We start from the raw sequence: 19,820 nt of genomic DNA, 5'->3' as shown, positions 1-19,820 counted from the left end.
AGGTCCTCTGCTGCCTTCACTACTTCATCTCTCAAAGCTACCCATTCTTCTTGTACTGTATTTCTTTCTCCCATTCCTGTCAATTGTTCCCTTATGCTCTCCCTGAAGCTCTGCACAACCTCTGGTTCTTTCAGTTTATCCAGGTCCCATCTCCTTAAATTCCCACCGTTTTGCAGTTTCTTCAGTTTTAATCTGCAGTTCATAACCAATAGATTGTGGTCAGAGTCCACATCTGCCCCTGGAAATGTCTTACAATTTAAAACATGGTTCCTAAATCTCTGTCTTACCATTATATAATCTATCTGAAATCTGTCAGTATCTCCAGGCTTCTTCCATGTATACAACTTTCTTTTATGATTCTTGAACCAAGTGTTAGCTATGATTAAGTTGTGCTCTGTGCAAAATTCTATCAGGCGGCTTCCTCTTTCATTTCTTAGCCCCAATCCATATTCACCTACTACCGAATTCCAGTCACCCATACTATTAAATTTTTGTCTCCCTTCACTATCTGAATAATTTCTTTTATTTCATGATACATTTCTTCAATTACTTCGTCATCTGCAGAGCTAGTTGGCATATAAACTTGTACTACTGTAGTAGGCGTGGGCTTCGTGTCTATCTTGGCCACAATAATGCGTTCACTATGCTGTTTGTAGTAGCTTACCCGCACTCCTATTTTTTTATTCATTATTAAACCGACTCCTGTATTACCCCTATTTGATTTTGTATTTATAACCCTGTATTCACCTGACCAGAAGCCTAGTTCCTGCTGCCACCGAACTTCTCTAATTCCCACTATATCTAACTTTAACCTATCCATTTCCCTTTTTAAATTTTCTAACCTACCTGCCCAATTAAGGGATCTGGCATTGCACGCTCCACTGTATAAAACTAATTTTGTAATTTCTCAAAAGAATCCAATATCTTACATCCTTTACATGGTTAGTTCATGTCTTTGACTTGAAACAGTGTCCGCCGCTGGTAGCTGAGTGGTCAGTGCGACAGAATGTCGATCCTAAAGGCCCGAGTTGGATTCCCAGCTGGGTCGGAAATTTTCTCCGCTCAGAGAATGGGTGTTGTGTTGTCCTAATCATCATCACTTCATCCCCATCAACGCACAAATTGCTGAAGTAAAGTGGTGTCAAATCAAAAGACTTTCACCCGGTGAACGGTCTACCTGACGGGAGGCCCTAGTCACACAACATTTACATTTTACTTGAGACAGTGTGAATATTTGAATGTGCTCACATGCTTTGGGGGCACAGTTTGTTTTCCTGTAGTTTGTACGTTTTATTCCAGGTTGCATCCTTTGATGGTGTTGCTCTTGAGTAAAGAAGCAAGATTGCTGCTGTTGTGGGTCACCAACTATAGCACCACATCTGAGTGCTTCAATTCTGTTTCTTTTCAGTCCATGATTTACTTCCATGCATTACTGAGCTCCAAATTTACAAACTCAGGTATTTCTTCCTCAAATTAAGGTCTAGTTTTGGTAGATGTTTATGGCCCAGGACTGCCCTCTTTGCCTCTTCTGCCTCTTCTAGTCTGCTCTTCATGTCCTCCTGTAGTGGAATTCCTTCATCTTCTTTGCGGTCCTCAACTTTGATGGTAAGTTGATCACTAATCTCACTTCTGCTACTCCACATTACTTTTGTCTTTCTTCTGTTTATCCTCAGCACATATTCTGCAGTCATTAGATTGTTCATTTCATTCAACAGGCCTTGTAATAGTTCTTCACTTAACTGAATTTTAATCCCACAGCAGAGCATTTATTTTATTTCCACCATTGTTTCGTGAATATATAGATTGAACAGTTGAGGTAAAAGACTGCATCTCTGTCTCACACCCTTTTTAATCTGATCTGTCAACTCTTGGTCTTCCATCCTTATTTTTGCCTCTTCATTTTTGTACATATTGCACACTACTTGTATTTCCTTATAGCTTAAACCTATTTATCAGAGAATTTTGAACACCTTGCTGCATTTTACATTAAAGAATGCTTTTTCTAGGTCTACAAATCCTAAGAATATGCCTTGGTTTTTCTTAAGTCTTGCTTTCATTATGAAGCACGTCACAACTGCTTTTCTGCTGCATGTATCTTACCTTAAGCCAAACCACTGATCATTTAACAGATACTTGATCTTCTTTTCCATTCTTCTATATATTATCCATGTCAGCAACTTTGATGCTTGTGCTGTTAAGCTGACTGTACGATGGTTTTTGTACTTACATGCCCTTCCCATCTTTGGGACTGTGTAGATGATGGTATGCTTCCAGCCTTGTAAATTCTACACACCAACTGAATTATATTTTGGCAGTCATTTCCCCAAGTGATTTCAGAAATTGCCTTGCACCTTACTTGATCACAAGTCCTCTTAAGCCCCATTAAACTCTGACTCTAGTACTGGATCACCCACATCTTCCATGTTAACTCCCAGTTCTTCTTCTATCTCATTGTAAGACAGGTCCTCCGCCATGTAGAGGACTTCAGTGTATTCATTCCACCTATCTGGTCTTTCCTCTATGTTTAACAATGATATTCCTCTTGCTGTCTTGGTGTTATTGTCTTTGCTTTTAATTTCACAGCATGTTGCCTTGACATTTCTGTATGCTGAATACATTCTTCTGATAAACATTTCTGTTTGATTTATTATCATTTTTTGTGCAACCATTCCACTTTAGTGTCCCAGCACTTAATATTTGTTTCATTCCTAAAACACTTATTTTGCTGTATTACCATCTTTTCTTGAGCAATTTTGTACTTGGGTATACATCACTACAGTATCTATGGACTTGGAGAATTTCAAACTCACACATCACTCTTCAGTAGTTCAGAATTTCACATCTTTCGACAGTGATTCTTCTGTGTGTTTTTTTTTTTAACTCTAACCTACTCTTCATCATTATTAAATAATGATCTGAGTACATATTTGCAGCTGGCCTGCCATACAGTCCACTACCTGATTTTGGAATCTCTTTTCCGCCATGATCTAATCTAGCTGGCATCTTATCATGTCTCCAGGCCGTTTTCAAGTATACCTCCTCCTCTTGCAGTTTTTGAACAGTGTATTACCTTTTACTAGCTGAAATTTATTCCAGATCTATCCCTTTACATAAAAAATTGCACATTCAGTGTCCTCAGTACTTTATGTATAAATCGTGTATCAAACCTTTTGGGTCAAACTGAAGCAGGTGATAATGGATCCACAGCTAATTATATTGAGACAGGGAACCAAGGGTCAGAAATGCATTTTTATTGTATTGTGGATGTACACAGCGTACATCGCATGACAACAATGTGGCTCATAGTAACTGTTCACAGTGGTGACTGCCCATCTCAGTGCGTGTTTTGCAATGATGCATGCAGTTTTGATGCATTCTAGCAATGACCCCGGGTGTCTGTTGTTCACTTGAAGAAGAAGCAGCAGGTGATAGACTGTATACATCTGTGACCACCAAACAGACATGCTGTACTCAACTTGGTTCATACCACATGGTCATGTGACGACCTTCAGTGGCTAATCCACAGCAGTGCTGTAGTGCCAAACTTCTTACAGTTTGTATTGTTCATGTATGAGGCCTCAAGCCACCTGTGATGGTGTTTTCAACAACTGCAACAGCCATGTTTGGAGTAAGGAAGATCCCCATGCCATCTGAACTGGGTGACCACCAGCAACAATTGTCCATCAACGTATGGGTGGGCATTGTCAAAGATAACCTAACATGACATTATTTGCTGCCTCTCTGTTTAACTGGCTCATGTTACATGGTGTTCTGCCAGATGTGCTGCCACAGTTTGTAGTGCCTCGAGAATTTCGGTGTAAGTTCCAAAGAAACTCAGCTTTCCACAGTCTCGAACACCCGATATTTAAAGTACGAGGGTGAGAGAGTGGAGATGTGTCTACCTCGCCGCCGGTTTCTGTTTGTGCAGGATGGACTTGTATAGGAAGAATACTGCAATAGTGACTGTCGATTGGTGTGGACAAGTATTTGCCGCTCGCGCCATAGAAGCTGTATATGCAGTACAAGGAGCAAGCACACTTTATTCCTTGATGGTGTAATAACTGCATTTGTTGTGTACAAATAAATTATGTATTGAACTCAAGACACTTACATTTGATTTTCACGTCGTGGACTTGCTAAAGGCAAGGCATAGTTCAGATTTTGTGAGAAGAGGAATGGTTGTTAAGCCAACTCTCTCATAAATGTTATTTAATTGGTCTCTGCAAGTTATATATTTAAGTGAACACGAAGAAACTTATTGTGTTTCAAGTCAGCTACATCGTTAATTGACGAGTATATTGACAGTAAAATTTGTGTATGTGATCATCAGATTACGGAAATAAGAAAATATTATTTTTTGCTGTACATGCCTAAAACAATTAGAACGTGGCGACCTAAGTGACAGGACCTGAAGAAAGCGGGAATTTCAAGACAGAAACGGGAAGAAGATATTATGAGTTGCCATTGTGACCAGGCCTAACAAGATGTGAAAACTGCTTTCAGTAATTGTATTGAGTCCAATAAAACAATGGAAGAAATAGGCTAGTGCAACATAGTAAAAGACTTGAGAAAGTAATAGCGAAAAAGAAAAAAATGGAGAGAAGACCACAACCTTTCGACTACGAAAATTGGATGTGGAGAGTAAGCAGTTTTGACACACGTACATCCCGCCGATGCAGTAACCAGCCACCGACACGGTCTGCACCAGCTGCTACTCATTGGTGATGACTCCGCCTTCACTCGCTAAGATTTTTCTTCTGGGACTTCAAAGGTGAAGGTGAGAATGTCAGATCTGTAGGAGACGTTTAACATCATACCTCCTCCGGCTTCTCACTCAAATACTGGCAAAGTAGGGATCCTGGGGAAGCGGGTTGGGAAAGGTTTCCTGTCTTTGGGGCTATCTTTTTTCTCTTCTTCAATCTTAGCAACTTTCTTACTTCTCATCTGAGTACCTACCTAGCTTTCCCTCTTTCAATATTCACATACTTCTATCGCAGAAGTCCTTCTCTTTTTCTTTGGTTACAAAGAACCTACAACTTATTTCACTTAAGTAGGCCGAAGAATCAGGCTGCACAAACACACATAGACATACACACAAAGAGAAACTTACACACAAGCATGAAAATTACAGATTAGAAAACTGAAGCGATGTCTGAACCTCCAAGGGTGTAGGGGAATAAAGACAGGAGAACGACAATCCTCTGAGTAGATCCACATATTACATTGTTGATATGTGACGGTTGTGCATCATTATTTTTTTCATTGCTCTCATATATATTTTCAGGCATATAAAGACAGGATAATAACAATCCATGCATGTGCCTCAAGAAGCAGGAACAGGAGAACTGGAGGAATAAATATAAAACAGGAATAAGGTAATTGGAGTTAGTCATGCTAGTCTTTTGAAAAAAGGCATAGTATCTAGTGGGAGTTGGTAAAAATACAGGTACACATAGCATCTACTATGTGTAGGTGTAATATCTGTTTATATAGTAGGAGTGAGGAGTGAAAGAGGACTCTTAAGTTATTAGATGGAGTATTGGAAAGTGGAGTTGAGGTGTGAGGTAGATTTATAATTTTACCAGAGAATATTTAAGAATAGTATACATAAAGATGTATGCTAGAGCAATGAACCAGGAGGCCTGCTCAAGAAGGATGTGGAGGGTGCACTCTACATTTATTGGATGAGAAAAAGGGCAGATAGGCAGACCTATGAAAGACTGACCTATACTGTGCGAACAGGGGTGCCAAGAAGGGAATTGACCTGTACCATAGAAGGATAGGAATAAGAAAGGGGCATACCTACCAAAATGGAAGGAGAAAGGGTACTCCTAGGATCAACCCATGTAAGATATAGGTACTGTTCCTAAAGGGAAAAAGGGCAGTACCGTGACAGAAGTCACACATTTAAAGGGAGTGTCTGGTAGGTTTGAATTCTATGCAACACTAGCATTTTTACGTCTTAAATTTAAAAGTATCTGAAGAAGGGAACACTTTTGTTTTACTGAGAGTTCCTCCAGATTACAATAAGTAATGAATAAGTACATACTTAGGAAAAGTAGTATGGGAAATAAGAACAAGAGTATTCATGAGTTATGTACACCTGGAATTTACTATTGAAAAAAGGCAGAAAACAAAAATTTGGTACGCACAAATTGTCAGACAGTTGAAAAGGGCTAACTCTAACAGGGATTGAAAGATGAGAACAGGCATATTCACTGTTATTGATAGAAAAGATATGTTGTTGAAAGATGTAGCATTATCCTATGTGTCCTTATTGTACAATCATGTATAAAAGATCGCGTGTTCGAGCTAAGGGGAGGGATATGTAGTGCTTCAAGAGTTTCGGTGTAAGTTCTAGAGGCACTTGGCTTTCCACTGTCTCCATCATCCGATATTTTAAGTGTGAGGCTGAGAGAGTGGAGATGTGTCTATGTTGCCGCCAGTTTCTGTGTGTGTAGGATGGACATTTACCGAGAGAATACTGCAATAGTGACTGTCGATTGGCGTGGACAAGTGTTTGCCACACACGCCATGGAAACTGTATGTCCAGTACAAGGAGCAAGCACGCTTTATTCCTTGATGGTGTAATGACTGTATTTGTTGTGAACAAATGAATTATGTATTGAACTAAAGTCATTTACATGTTTTTCTGGTGTTGGACTTGCTGGAAACAAGAACTGGTTTTATAGTGGTTATTAAACCAGACATATTGTAGTTGTACCTGTTAGTATCTAATGGTCCAAGATGGGGTTGACTTGCGACAGTCGAACGATTATTTGAAACTTGTGAAGTTGTTTTATTGTGGAGATGAAAATACAACAGAGTTGAACAAAAAGTATCCTGAGAGTACAGAATCATTTCAAGAGTAGAAAATAAGTCTATTTTGAAATTCCCTTAATCAGTTATAGTCTTCGGAGAAGAAGAGTTTGTGAAGATTGACGCAGACATCTGACCCGAGAAGAAGATTGGCTGCACACATTACATAAGTCAACTGTGAGAGACATGTGAGTCTTGCACCCCCGTGTCATCAGAAACTGTTAGAAGTTCTTGGAGAGTACACCCCATGTTGTCTATGAAAGGATACCCGCAAGTGTCTGAACAACTTGTACCTTCACTATTGGATTGGAAGGGAATGTTCAGTTACATGGTCAGTGCGATTGCCAAATTTCACACCTCTGGACATTTTCATCTGGCATTATGTGAGGACATTGTTGTATGAAACACCCAAAGTAATTGATAAAGACCTGGTTGCCAGGGTCTAAGCCACGTGTCTTCTGGTACAACAGGCACAAGGGATCTTTGAGAGAGTGCAGCAGAACTTCATGCTCCGTTGCCATGCCTCATTGAGTCAGATGGTTGCATGTTAAACAATTACTATGAGGTATGTTGTTATGTGGTGTGCACTGTGTATATCCATAACATAATAAATATGCATTTCTGACCATTGGTTCCCTATCTCAATGTAATCGATTGTGGACCTAGTATCACCTGTTTCAATTTGACCCAAAAGGTTTGAGACTCTCTGTACAGTGGGTGTATGTGCAGCGGGGGGATATGTCAGATATGAGACTGAAAAAGGTGAAACAGTTGTTTTAGTGCAGTTGCAAAGATCTGGAAGATGTATGACAAAGCAGCAAATTGTTTCTGATAATGGAGGAAATCAAAATCTTTACCAAGGCAGAAGATTTAATGTTATCATATAGGCTCTTGAACATCCAACCATTGTTGGACAGGCTGGTATTACCTGAGAATCTGTGTAATATACATGAGAAGAGTGTCAGCTGTGTTGGTCCTTTGTTTCGTAATAAACGTCCAAATGGAGCAGCACATTACATTAACGTGAGCATCTTAGCCATTTGATTGCTTGGCTCCTTGATTATGACCAAAAATTAAAAGAAAGAAGGAAGCATTTGAAATGCACAGATGTTCTACTAATAAAGACACAGTCGTCTGCTGTGGACATTATTGTTTGAAGTGCTTTGAATAAAACATCATTTCATGGCTTTAGATAAAATTAATGAACAAAAGATTTTATACAGTACTTTTGTCTTTTTTATCTTTTCCTGCTATTAAAAAGGCTGTAAATAGTCACTCACAGGAATCAACCTACAGCAGACATCATCATTTCTGATTTTTCAGGGCAGAATCAGTGAGCAGTGCTGTAATAAGAGACCTACACCCTGCAACCAGCTACCACATAAGAATGCTTGCCGTTAATGCTATTGAGGCTAGCATCTTCACGGATCCCCTTACTGTGAAAACACAAGAAGAAGGTAGTGTCTTAGCAGTAATAGATGTCACCTAGACAAAATGTTTTATTTTAACTGTTAGTGAAATGTCTCACATATGTTTCATGTCTGTCATAATGAATCAAATTTGTAATAACATCACTCAATAACAACAGCTCCATCGGGCACCCCTCAAGAAGTTAATGCTGAAAATGTTGATCCTGATGAGCTACTCTTAACGTGGAAGGTATGTATTCCTTTTTTGTAATAAAAGCTAAAAATTTTCTTTGCGACAAGTATGATGGACTTCATCATGAGAAGGACATAGTGTCTGCATAACTTAAGAATTTTTAACACAAATCAAAGATAACATTACATGTGAAACACTTTCATCCTGTTCTGAGTTTGCATTTGCAGAGCATCAGGAAAATTTCTATGTAAGCCTTTTGTCACATTCTGTTATTCACTGCAAAAATATTGCAAAAGAAGAGTTTAAAGCAAACTCTTGCAATAATAACATAATTTTACAGTGCAATAGCATTCAGTGTCAAATTAGGTTCACTTCGCAGAATGAATTACTAATGTGAAAATTCCTTTCATAGTAAAATCTATGATTTTTTTAAGTACCTCACTTTCCATCTTCATAGTTAAATGTTTTTTATATTTCAGAATAGGTAGGTGCATTAAAACAGTGTTGTTCTAACTAGGGATATAAGGAAACACATGGCCATAAAAGAGATAATGGCCCGATGTACGTCCACTGTGGGTGGGTTATGACGCGTGTCTTCTCAAGGATATTTTAAAAATGCTGATAGAAAAAGCAAACATATTCTTCCACGTGGTTTTCTCATGTCATTCGTCCACATCTCGTACCTCTAGAAATGTGCTCTGCCAGCCACTGTACTCTGGATGGTGAAGGATACTTTGTGCCTTTGCAAGCCATTCCCTCCCTGCTTCACTTGGCCACAAAGTCTTTACGTAAGATTTACATTGGAGGATGTAGAACATTTCAGATGTTATTCATGAATGCTGGTTATCTAACCATTCTTGGTAGTTTGGAAAAAGATCACCTCTTTCCCCAAGAGGATACCCATTTAAGTACATGGAACAGTTCCATCATTACTCTCATACTGATTAAACTTTCTGGTAACATCTCCATACTGACAAAAGTACCTCACTTCTTACTAACCTAGTATACCAACAAGAAATAATACATGGTGTACAAAGTTATAAGTTCTTAGATGTGCATATTAATGAAAACTTAAACTGTAAAAACCATATAGTAGACCTATTAAAATATTTAGGTTAAACTACTTTTGCCATAAGATTAATTGCCAACTTTGTGGATATAGAAATCAGTAATTAAAATTCATGTTCAGTTTACCATATTTTGGATTATTTTCCTTTACTGACATCTTTCAAGATAGTTTTGATTTGCACAAAAGAAAGTAAATGGATTTATATGTGGGGTTCATGAACATACATGTTGTAGGAAACTATTTAAGCGGTTGGGAATATTAACTACAAACAAAATTGTTTGCATGCAGTTTTTGCAAAGTGATAGAAAAATGAGCCGTATCTTTTACATGACTTTCATCTTTGTAATTTCTTCATCTAAAAAAATTCACTTATGCATTCGTGGCATAAATGGTCTGTTAAGCAATTCTGCATTTTACTTTTAAACTGTGCATATATCTATACAGGGTGTTACAAAAAGGCACGGCCAAACTTTCAGGAAACATTCCTCACACACAAATGAAGAAAAGATGTTATGTGGACATGTGACCGGAAATGCTTAATTTCCATGTTAGAGCTCATTTTAGTTTTGTCAGTATCTACTGTACTTCCTCGATTCACCACCAGTTGGCCCGATTGAAGGAAGGTAATGTTGACTTCGGTGTTTGTGTTGACATGCGATCATTGCTCTACAGTACTAGCATCAAGCACATCAGTATGTAGCACCAACAGGTTAGTGTTCATCACGAACGTGGTTTTGCAGTCAGTGCAATGTTTACAAATGCGGAGTTGGCAGATGCCCATTTGATATATGGATTAGCACGGGGCAATAGCCGTGGCGCGGTACGTTAGTATTGAGGCAGATTTGCAGAATGAAGGTGTCCCAACAGGAAGACGTTCGAAGCAATTGATCAGCGTCTTAGGGAGCATGGAACATTCCGGCCTATGACTCGTGACTGGGGAAGACCTAGAACGACGAGGACACCTGCAATGGATGAGGCAATTCTTCATGCAGTTGACGATAACCCTAATGTCAGCGTCAGAGAAGTTGCTGCTGTACAAGGTAACGTTGACCACGTCACTGTATGGAGAGTGCTACGGGAGAACCAGTTGTTTCCATACCATGTACAGCGTGTGCAGGCACTATCAGCAGCTGATTGGCCTCCACGGGTACACTTCTGCAAATGATTCATCCAACAATGTGTCAATCCTCATTTCAGTGCAAATGTTCTCTTTACGGATGAGGCTTCATTCAAACGTGATCAAATTGTAAATATTCACAATCAACATGTGTGGGCTGACGAGAATCCGCACGCAATTGTGCAATCACGTCATCAACACAGATTTTCTGTGAACGTTTGGGCAGGCATTGTTGGTGATGTGTTGATTGGGCCCCATGTTCTTCCACCTACGCATGTGCCTTTACAAGTGCGACGTAACATGTGATTCATGCACAATGGAGCTCCTGCACATTTCACTCGAAGTGTTCGTACGCTTCTCAGCAACAGATTCGGTGACCGATGGATTGGTAGAGGCGGACCAATTCCATGGCCTCCACGCCCTCCTGACCTCAACCCTCTTGACTTTCATTTATGGGGGCATTTGAAAGCTCTTGTCTACGCAAGCCCAGTACCAAATGTAGAGACTCTTCGTGCTGGTATTGCGGACGGTTGTGATACAATACGCCATTCTCCAGGGCTGCATCAACGCATCAGGGATTCCATGCGATGGAGGGTGGATGCGTGTATCCTCGCTAACGGAGGACATTTTGAACATTTCCTGTAACAAAGTGTTTGAAGTCATGCTGGTACATTCTGTTGCTGTGTTTCCATTCCATGATTAAGAGATTGAAGAGAAGTAATAAAATGAGCTCTAACATGGAAAGTAACCGTTTCCGGACACATGTCCACATAACATATTTTCTTTCTTTGTGTGTGAGAAATGTTTCCTGAAAGTTTGGCCATAACTTTTTGTAACACCCTGTATATATTTATTAAGTTACATTCTCATACTTAAGGTAATGTCCTTTGTTTGAAAAAATTACAATACCTTTCATTCAATATATCACAGTTAATAGTTGCCAAGCAGAATGTTCACATGTTTAGTTCTTTCATTGAGCTGCCCTACCTGGACAGTCCAGTATAGCACAGCATGCTATTTTTCCCTGCATACACTGTTGGCTATGCTTATGTCAGGTGGTTGGTGAAGCATTTTACTTTCTTGTACAGTGTGCTTGTAGTGTGCCTTTTAACATTATATATGACTAAGTGAATTATTTACAAAGAATATTGGTGGACTTTCATCATGAATTAGATATCATACATTATATGAATATTAAAGTATAGGAAGTCCAGGGAGGAATAGCAACAACACGTGAAGGATAGACTGCTACTCATCACATAGAGGTGGCATTGGGTTGCAGACAGGCACAATGATAAGACTGCTAACCATTTAAACCCTTGGACAAAAAAGTCCTTCATCTGAAACAGAAAGCGCACACACATTCACGCAAGCACAACTCACACACATGGCCACTGCCTTTGGGTGCTGGGGCCCATCTGTGGATTGCAATTGCATCTGATATAAATGGCAATCTGCTGGGGTGAGTGGTGGGAGTAAGGAGGTGGGTTGGGGCAGGGAGGGTGAGCAATAACAGGGTATGGATGGGACAAGATGATGTGCTGCCTGTGGAAGCACACTGGGATGAGGCGGGGATAGGATAGGCTGCTAGATGCAGAATCCTAGGCTGTGGTTGTTGTGGGGGGGGGGGGGGGGGGGTGAAGGGAGAGGGGAGACAAGAAGAGGAGAGAAGTGGTAGTAGGTGCATTGATGGGATAGAAAGCATGTGTAGTGCTGGAGTGGGAACAGGGAAGAGGATAGATAGGTGGAAGACGGACTAGTGAATGTAAAAGCCAGAGGGGGTACATCATGTTCTGGACTGTGGGTGAGGGCACCCTATCTACATTCCTCCAGAACCTGAATACCTTCTTCCCTGTTCACTTCACTTGGTCCTCCTCAACCCAATATGCCACTTTCCTTGATGTTGACCTCCACCTCCAGGATAGCTACATCAATACCTCCATCCACATCAATTTACCAATCACCAACAATACTTACACTTCCAATGGCTGCCACCCATTCCATACCAAAAAAGCCCTTCTGTACAGACTAGACACGAGAAGTCATTACATCTGTAGTGGCAAGCAGCTCCTCTCCAAATATACAAAGGGTCCCACTGAGATCTTCACAGAGCAAAATTATCCTCCTGTGCATGTTCAGAAACAGATCCCCCATGCCTTGTTTCTCCAGTCACCTACCACCTCCAACATATCCACTGTCTGACTCAAAGCAGAACTCCTCCCATGACTCAGTATCACCCATGACTGGAGAAACAGAATCACATTCTCCGTCAGGATTTTGATTACCTCTCTTTGTGGCCTGAAATGAATATTCTCCCCACTATCCTCCTCACCCCACCTACAGTGGCATTCAACTATGCAGCAAACCTATTCAATATCCTTGTCCATCCCTACTCCACCTCTGCTCCGAGCCCCATGACTCATGGCTCACATCCCTGCAGCAGACTTAGATGCAAGATCTATCTTGGGCGTCTTCCCACTAGTACCTATTCCAGTTCTGTCACATGCACCTCTTCCCTTGTGAAAGGTATTTGTGAAAGCAGCCATGCATACTAAGCTGGAACCACTGTGGTGCATGACAAATAACAAGCTGTCTGTCTGCATGAATGACCACTGCCAAACTGTGGCCATCCAGTTGCTGAACATGCTGCCCAATACTATGTGCTTCATCTCAATGATTGCTTCACAACTTGTGCCATCTGGACCCTTCCTACAATAACATCTTTTCTGACAATACGAACATTACTGAATTGTACAGGTGGGAACTTTCCCTACTGCATAACGTTTGTTTCCATAACACCCTGGCCTCAACCTTCACTAGCCCCTTTTCTCCACCTACCTGTCATTTTTCATGTTCTCTCTCCAGCAGCCACATGCCTTTCATCTTCCATTCCCACAACACAAGTACTAGTCTTTTTCTGTCCCTTCCTCCCCCCCCCCCCCCCCAACAAGAGCTCCCAACTCTGTGCCTAGCACCCCATCATGTCACCACCACATCCATGCACACTCTCAGAGGCAGTGCAGTATCTCCCCCACACCTACCCTGCCGGCTCTCATCCTGCCTACCCCTTGCTGCTTCGTTATCCCCACCTCCCACTCCATCAAACTGCTGGTCATATCAGATGCACCCGCAGTCCCAATCAGGCTCCAGTGCCTGGAGACAGTGACCATGTGGGGTGAGTTGTGCTTGCGAGAATACCGTATTTACTTGAATCTAAGCTGCACTTTTTTTCCGGTTTTTGTAATCCAAAAAACCGCCTGCAGCTTAGAATCGAGTGCAAAGTAAGCGGAAGTTCTGAAAAATGTTGGTAGGTGCCGCCACAAGTAACTTCTGCCGTCGAATATGGGCATGCTTTCAGACAGGCGTCTAAAGCTAGCGAAATGAGGGATCAGGCACAAAGGTAAATACTGCCGCCAAATCCTCTGTGTCAGTAAATAAATTAAAAAAAAAAAAAAAAAAAAAAAAAAAAAAAAAAAAAAAAAAAAACATGGAAGACGAGCTTTTTTCTCCACACTGCGTTTCGACCTCTGCATTTTCACACATTACCCAACGAAGTAAATACAAATTCCGTATTGTTCATCTTCGAATGTAGCAGCATTTCAATGTACTACGAAAATCTGACTGGCAAGACTGTTTGGGATGTTTGTCAATATGGCCAACTCTACGTTCTGAATTTTTTCCTAGCTGTCAGAAGAGGTGGTTGCTAGTAGGAAATTTTATGAATTGTGAATCATATGCAGTATTTCCTTCACCATAAGAATAATATGAATATAAATATTTTGCCATGTATTCTTTCGTGTCTGCTGCTATCTCATTTAAATCCTGTCTGCCTAATAAACTACGAAACTAGACTGAGACAACAGCAAACGCGGAAGAATATACATCTCATGTCATGTTTATATTCGTATTATTCTTGTGCCTACTAGTGATACAGTCAGAAATGAAGCACAGCAATTGACTAGATTTTTGAATCTAAGATGATTCTAATTTCTGTGCAGAATGTAATGTACTAAAGAGGTGTCTGCAAAGATTTTCAAATGGAGAAAAATTCTCGCTAAACTGTTGTTCAGAACATCTTCTATCATATGCAGTCTATTATTTGGTTCTTGTTGATCATTATCAAAGAAAGGAGCAGTGTAAGTAACAAGAAATAGCAGTCTCTTGCCATTGTTTTGCTAATGAGACGATTCCTCTCTTTTTTTTTAATTATAAGCGGCGGCAGCATGCACAAAAGCAAGCCATGCCGCGAGCGGCGACAGGCCGTAAACACTCATTATCAGAATGCGACAAACAATGCATGACACAGTACAGTAATGCATTTTCAGCTTAGAGTGACGTAAACACCTATAAAAAAGAGAACGACACTTATCAGATCAAAGAAAAATAAGCAATCAATTCAAACCAGTCGAAGCATGTGAAAAAGAAAGGGTACCCGTATAAATACGGATGGAGCGCCTGACGCATAGCAATGACTACCTGGTAAAGTTTAACTGCTAAGCTTACAACTCAAACCAAACTACTGTAGCTGTATCGTCATTCATTTGACCTAAATTGTGTCTCATATTACAATGGACCAACTTTGTTTCGATTTGCAAGTGCGGCCTAAAACTTTTCTCTCCCCTTGAATTTCGAGTCTCAAATTTCAGGTGCGGCTTAGATTCGGTAATTTTTTTTTTTTTCTCCTTGATTTTGAGTCTCATTTTTCAGGTGCGGCTTAGATTCGAGTGAGGCTTAGATTCAAGTAAATACGGTAAGTGTATGTATGTGTGTGTGTATACATTTTCTCTTTTGGAAGAGGAACTTTTTTGTCCGAGGGCTTAAATGTCTTTTCATTGTACCTGTCTGCAACTCAGTATCTTCTTTGTGTAGTGTGTAGCAATCTATCCTTTTCATATTGTTATTATTTGTATATCAGTGGCTTTTAGCCTAATCTTTGCGTTGTCGGATTGTGGGCAACTGAAATGTTCATTTGAAATGGAACAGGTTGTGGCATAGTAAACACATACCTTGAATTCAGTGGTGGTGGCTTTTTTTAACATTTCTGCAAAGTGTTTTGGGAAACAAATGTATCCTTCACCCAGAGGATTTCCATTTGAGTACATGGAGCACTTCCAAAGCACCTTCTTACTGACTGAACTTCCCAGTAAGATATCTACAAACTGGGATGGAAACTACTATCATTGGTGGTTGTCAGTCCCTGTATCACTTCTCATCATGGGTGATTAAATTTTCTGTACATTAACTATTGGGATTATCATGAATGACAGGGGACACATTGTCACTGTCCAACCACTGCACCTATCAGATCAAAGTATGACGAACTGACACCAGCATCCCCATTCCTACATCCAATCTACTTGAAGGTTGGTGCCATTCCTGGAACATGGATTCTGTTAAGTCAGATGAGATTGTACTGTGTGGGATCTAAACTCAGCATTCGCTCAGTGATGTGCGTGGTTCCATGATTGGGGCTGCTTCCAGCAGTGGCTGAGACATTGGTCTGCAGAGTGGCATGAAGTGATTGCTTATCATAATTTATTCTATTAAAGATGACAATGGCTGCTGAAGCCGAGGGTTGCACTGGTAATTCATTGTTAGTACCTTTTACAGAAGAAACTTGCAATGGCTGCTTCTGCCTATTAATGTGTAACTTGACTTGTTCCTCACCCATGAAAACTTTCCTTCAGCATGAAATTTATGGAAAAAGATTCGTAAACGAATACTGTGCCATTTTACCTGGCAGATGTATAAGTGAATGAACTTTGATTCTACCTGGTAGGGGGTCTCAAATACTTCACAAATACTCAGGGATGGCTCACTTAAGTTTTCAGTACATGGTCATCTCTGTTAGTACATTACACTTTCCTGGTATCCTCTCTTGATAGGTTGTGGTCAGCTGTTCCCCTTCCTTACAAGTGACCTTATGAGCTCTTTTCATTTCATATAATTCCAAATTACATCTAGATATTTAATCGATGTGACTGACTCAAATAGCGTACTACTAATACAGTATTCGAACATTACAGGAATGTTTCTTGTATACATCAGCATTAGTGCACATATTTTGAACATGGCTGACAACAGCAACTGTAAATAAATTTTCAGTATATAAAGTATACAGCCAACTGGTTGCATAAGTTTAATGTAAAAAAATATGCAACCAATTGGCTGTATACTTTATATGTTGAAGATTAGTGTATATTTATCCACATTTAAAATATTCACCATACATTTATTCTTGCAGTCATGACCATTATTACTCACCTCCCGTAGGATAGCGTTGTATATCAATAAGCCTGCCTCAATGACTTTTTCACCTCAGTGAAGTTTTGGTGCTCATTTTCATACTTTCTATTTTCAGATACATCTCCATTGGTCTGTACAACTCCATTCTTAAATTCAATCTGTATGCCATTACTGGCTGGAAACTCCCAAGGCATTGTTTATGCATAAATGGAAAGTTTTTCATTATGCCTACATGTTTCCTACCTTTTGTTTGGCTAGAGTGAGGGCTGTGTTTTAAACTGCAACCGCCCTAAAGCGCACTGATGTTGCTGATGATAGAGAGAGAGGAAAGGAGAAAAAATCCACAGCCACATGATCTACGTCCTTGAAACTCTGCCAACATGTTCAGAATTTAACTCAACACTGTTTAATGACCAAGAACCATAAATAGCTGCACTTCCTTGAGTTGTTGAACAAACTATGATTTTGCATTGTGACAACTGATTTTGGAGGTGTACTACATTCTCACTTTGAGAATGAAGTGAGTTATTACTGACAGGCAGAAACTTCCATTACTTTTCTAGTTGAACAAAGTAGTCAAAATATGTTAGAATGAATTTTAGATGGAAGACCTGAGAGAAAAAAAGTCCAATTCGATTAGGAGAATGAATGTTTGCAATTGGGATCACATGGTCTACAAAGACAAACAACCCCCCTCCACTTTTTGAAAAGTGTTCTTAATGAATCCAATAAAGAAATGCCTTCACTATTTTCTAGTTATGAAGGAGGAGGAAAATGATATGATTTTAAATACGAAGTACTTCTAGGTTGTACAGTCATGATAGTTTTAAACTCCCACCTGAGGTCGAGTCCTCCCTTGGCCATGGGTGTGTGTGTTGTTCTTAGCATAGGTTAGTTTAAGTTAGTTTCAGTACTGTGTAAGTCCAGGGACCGATGACCTCTGCAGTTTGGTCCCTTAAGAACTCACACAAATTTGAACATTTGAATTACATTGATGATGTATTTCAATGTTTAATATATGTCCGTATGGGTTAATTTATAGGTTCTGAAGAAGATACCACTATTGGCATCAAAACCTAGATAAACTAAAAAAAAAAAAAAAACCTTGCAACTGAAGGCTGAATTTCTTATTTTTTGAACAATTCGCAGTTGCTGAAGTGCTGCATTATGTTAAACATTTGTAGATTCATGATAGTTTGACATCATCCAAAACATACGGTTCTTAAAACAAGGCAGTATTTCCTATAACATTTATGTAGCTACATCAAGAATTTATGATTATTTTTACTATAGAGGTTGATGCCAATTAGCTATTATCTAAAGGGTGATAGATCCCTTGTGTAACATGAGAGAGACTCTGGCTTTGCAATCCTGACTGTGTCCAGGGACAGATGATGATGCTGTACATGAAGTGGTGATCCTGGTATGGTGACAATGTAATGACTGTTGAGTATTTCACCGGTGCTGGAGTAAGCAATGGACAGGTTGCTTAGGGAACTGGTGGAGCAGACTATTCTACGGTGAACCCTCAGCAATCACTTTGATGCCAATGTTGTTGGCATGCATAGGTGTCCATGAATGGACAACTGTGTTGTACATTCAAGTAGGCATCGATTGCAAAGACCTGGTAGGATGCCATAAAATGGTGAGAAATCTCCTCTAACTGTCAGATATAGCACTTCTTCAGCAATGAATCTCTGTGCAAATACACACTGAATATTGAAGTTTATAGATGTAAGATGATGTGGCTGTAGGTCCTGACGGAAGATCTGTTCATGGGATACAGGTGTCTGCCATTGGTATTTTGCCGTGGAAGACTAGAACAGTGGTAAACTGAGAGATCAGCACCTACAAAGATTAGGAATTGTAGCTTGGTAGAGTGCTCTGTTATGAACAGTTAATAGCTATCCAGTTTGATTACAGCTATAATCACTACTGATTTCTGGCAATGTTTTCCTTGCCACAGGGTGGTCAAAATTCCCAAGCTGCAGCCCCAAATTTTCTGTCATACAAGCTAACATTTTCTCTAGTGGGCAAACGCTTATCTTTGCTGAAAAAGCTTCACTGTCACAGTGCACTTGTGGAGTGCCATGTTTGTAGGACTGCAGCTTGCTTAGATAGTTCAGTTAGTTGTACTTGCATTGTTTCGAGAGGACAGTCAGTCCTGATGAAGGTAGTTGCAAGGCCCATGCATGGTTACATGTTCACTGTTTGGTTATCAGTTTGAGCAAGACCTTTGAGGTCATCAGCACAGACCGTGAGTATTTTCTGTGCATCTGCAGGCAAAGGTGATAGCCATATATTCTGCAGAACATCATCATTAATTGCATTGTTTGCTAGCATGTGAAGACAATGAAGCATATACGATGGTGTGGGTCACAGAGTTCTTCAGTGTGGAGCAATTAGAAAAATTGCTCACTTGGCTTCTGACTATGACAAACACATGCTTGATAGAGGTGTATTTTTCTGTGCAGGACTGTGAACCTAGGAAGTCTTGTACTTTCTTAGCCATTTTATCCTTAAGGGTAGCCACTGTAAAACTACATTTGGATTAGTCCAAGGTAATGTGGGCCAAGACAAATTGGCTCCAGAGATCGGTGAACCACCTGACCAGAAGGCTGGCAGCTTCACCACAGTTGGGCTAAGGATCACTTTTGCTGTTTATATGTCTGTAATTGCTGGATTCTGTATGTTCATCATGGTAGGCACTCATTATAAGATATGCTTGTCCATGAATAATGTTGCATGGCACAGTTGTTGTGAAAACTTACATAAAATGTGATTTTCAGACAGTTTCAGTTATATGTCACTTACATAAGGCTTTATGCCACAGCCTTCTCAGCAAAAGATAAGCACACACCATTCATACAAAGAAGCAAGCACACCTCATGTACACATGACTTCCAAGTCCAGCATCTCGGACTGGAATGCAGCTATCATGTGGGATGCAAGCAACAGGCTAGAGGG

The 19,820-nt window shown here is 40.1% G+C and overlaps 1 protein-coding gene across 1 annotated transcript in view; it reads left to right on the top strand.

The window, feature by feature from the left end:
- The window catches only part of LOC126456813 (Down syndrome cell adhesion molecule-like protein Dscam2), a 389,296-nt gene that overhangs the window by 242,958 nt on the left and 126,518 nt on the right, over nucleotides 1-19,820 (top strand). The window contains exons 17-20 of the mRNA XM_050092611.1: nucleotides 5,627-5,644; nucleotides 6,060-6,082; nucleotides 8,154-8,276; nucleotides 8,408-8,478. Of these exons, the coding sequence (XP_049948568.1) occupies nucleotides 5,627-5,644; nucleotides 6,060-6,082; nucleotides 8,154-8,276; nucleotides 8,408-8,478 (235 nt within the window). The remainder of the gene's footprint in view (nucleotides 1-5,626; nucleotides 5,645-6,059; nucleotides 6,083-8,153; nucleotides 8,277-8,407; nucleotides 8,479-19,820) is intronic.

This window comes from Schistocerca serialis, chromosome 1 (assembly GCF_023864345.2).
Source record: "Schistocerca serialis cubense isolate TAMUIC-IGC-003099 chromosome 1, iqSchSeri2.2, whole genome shotgun sequence".
NCBI classification, from domain to species: Eukaryota; Metazoa; Arthropoda; class Insecta; order Orthoptera; family Acrididae; genus Schistocerca; species Schistocerca serialis.
This window is presented reverse-complemented; position numbering and strand designations above follow the sequence as displayed.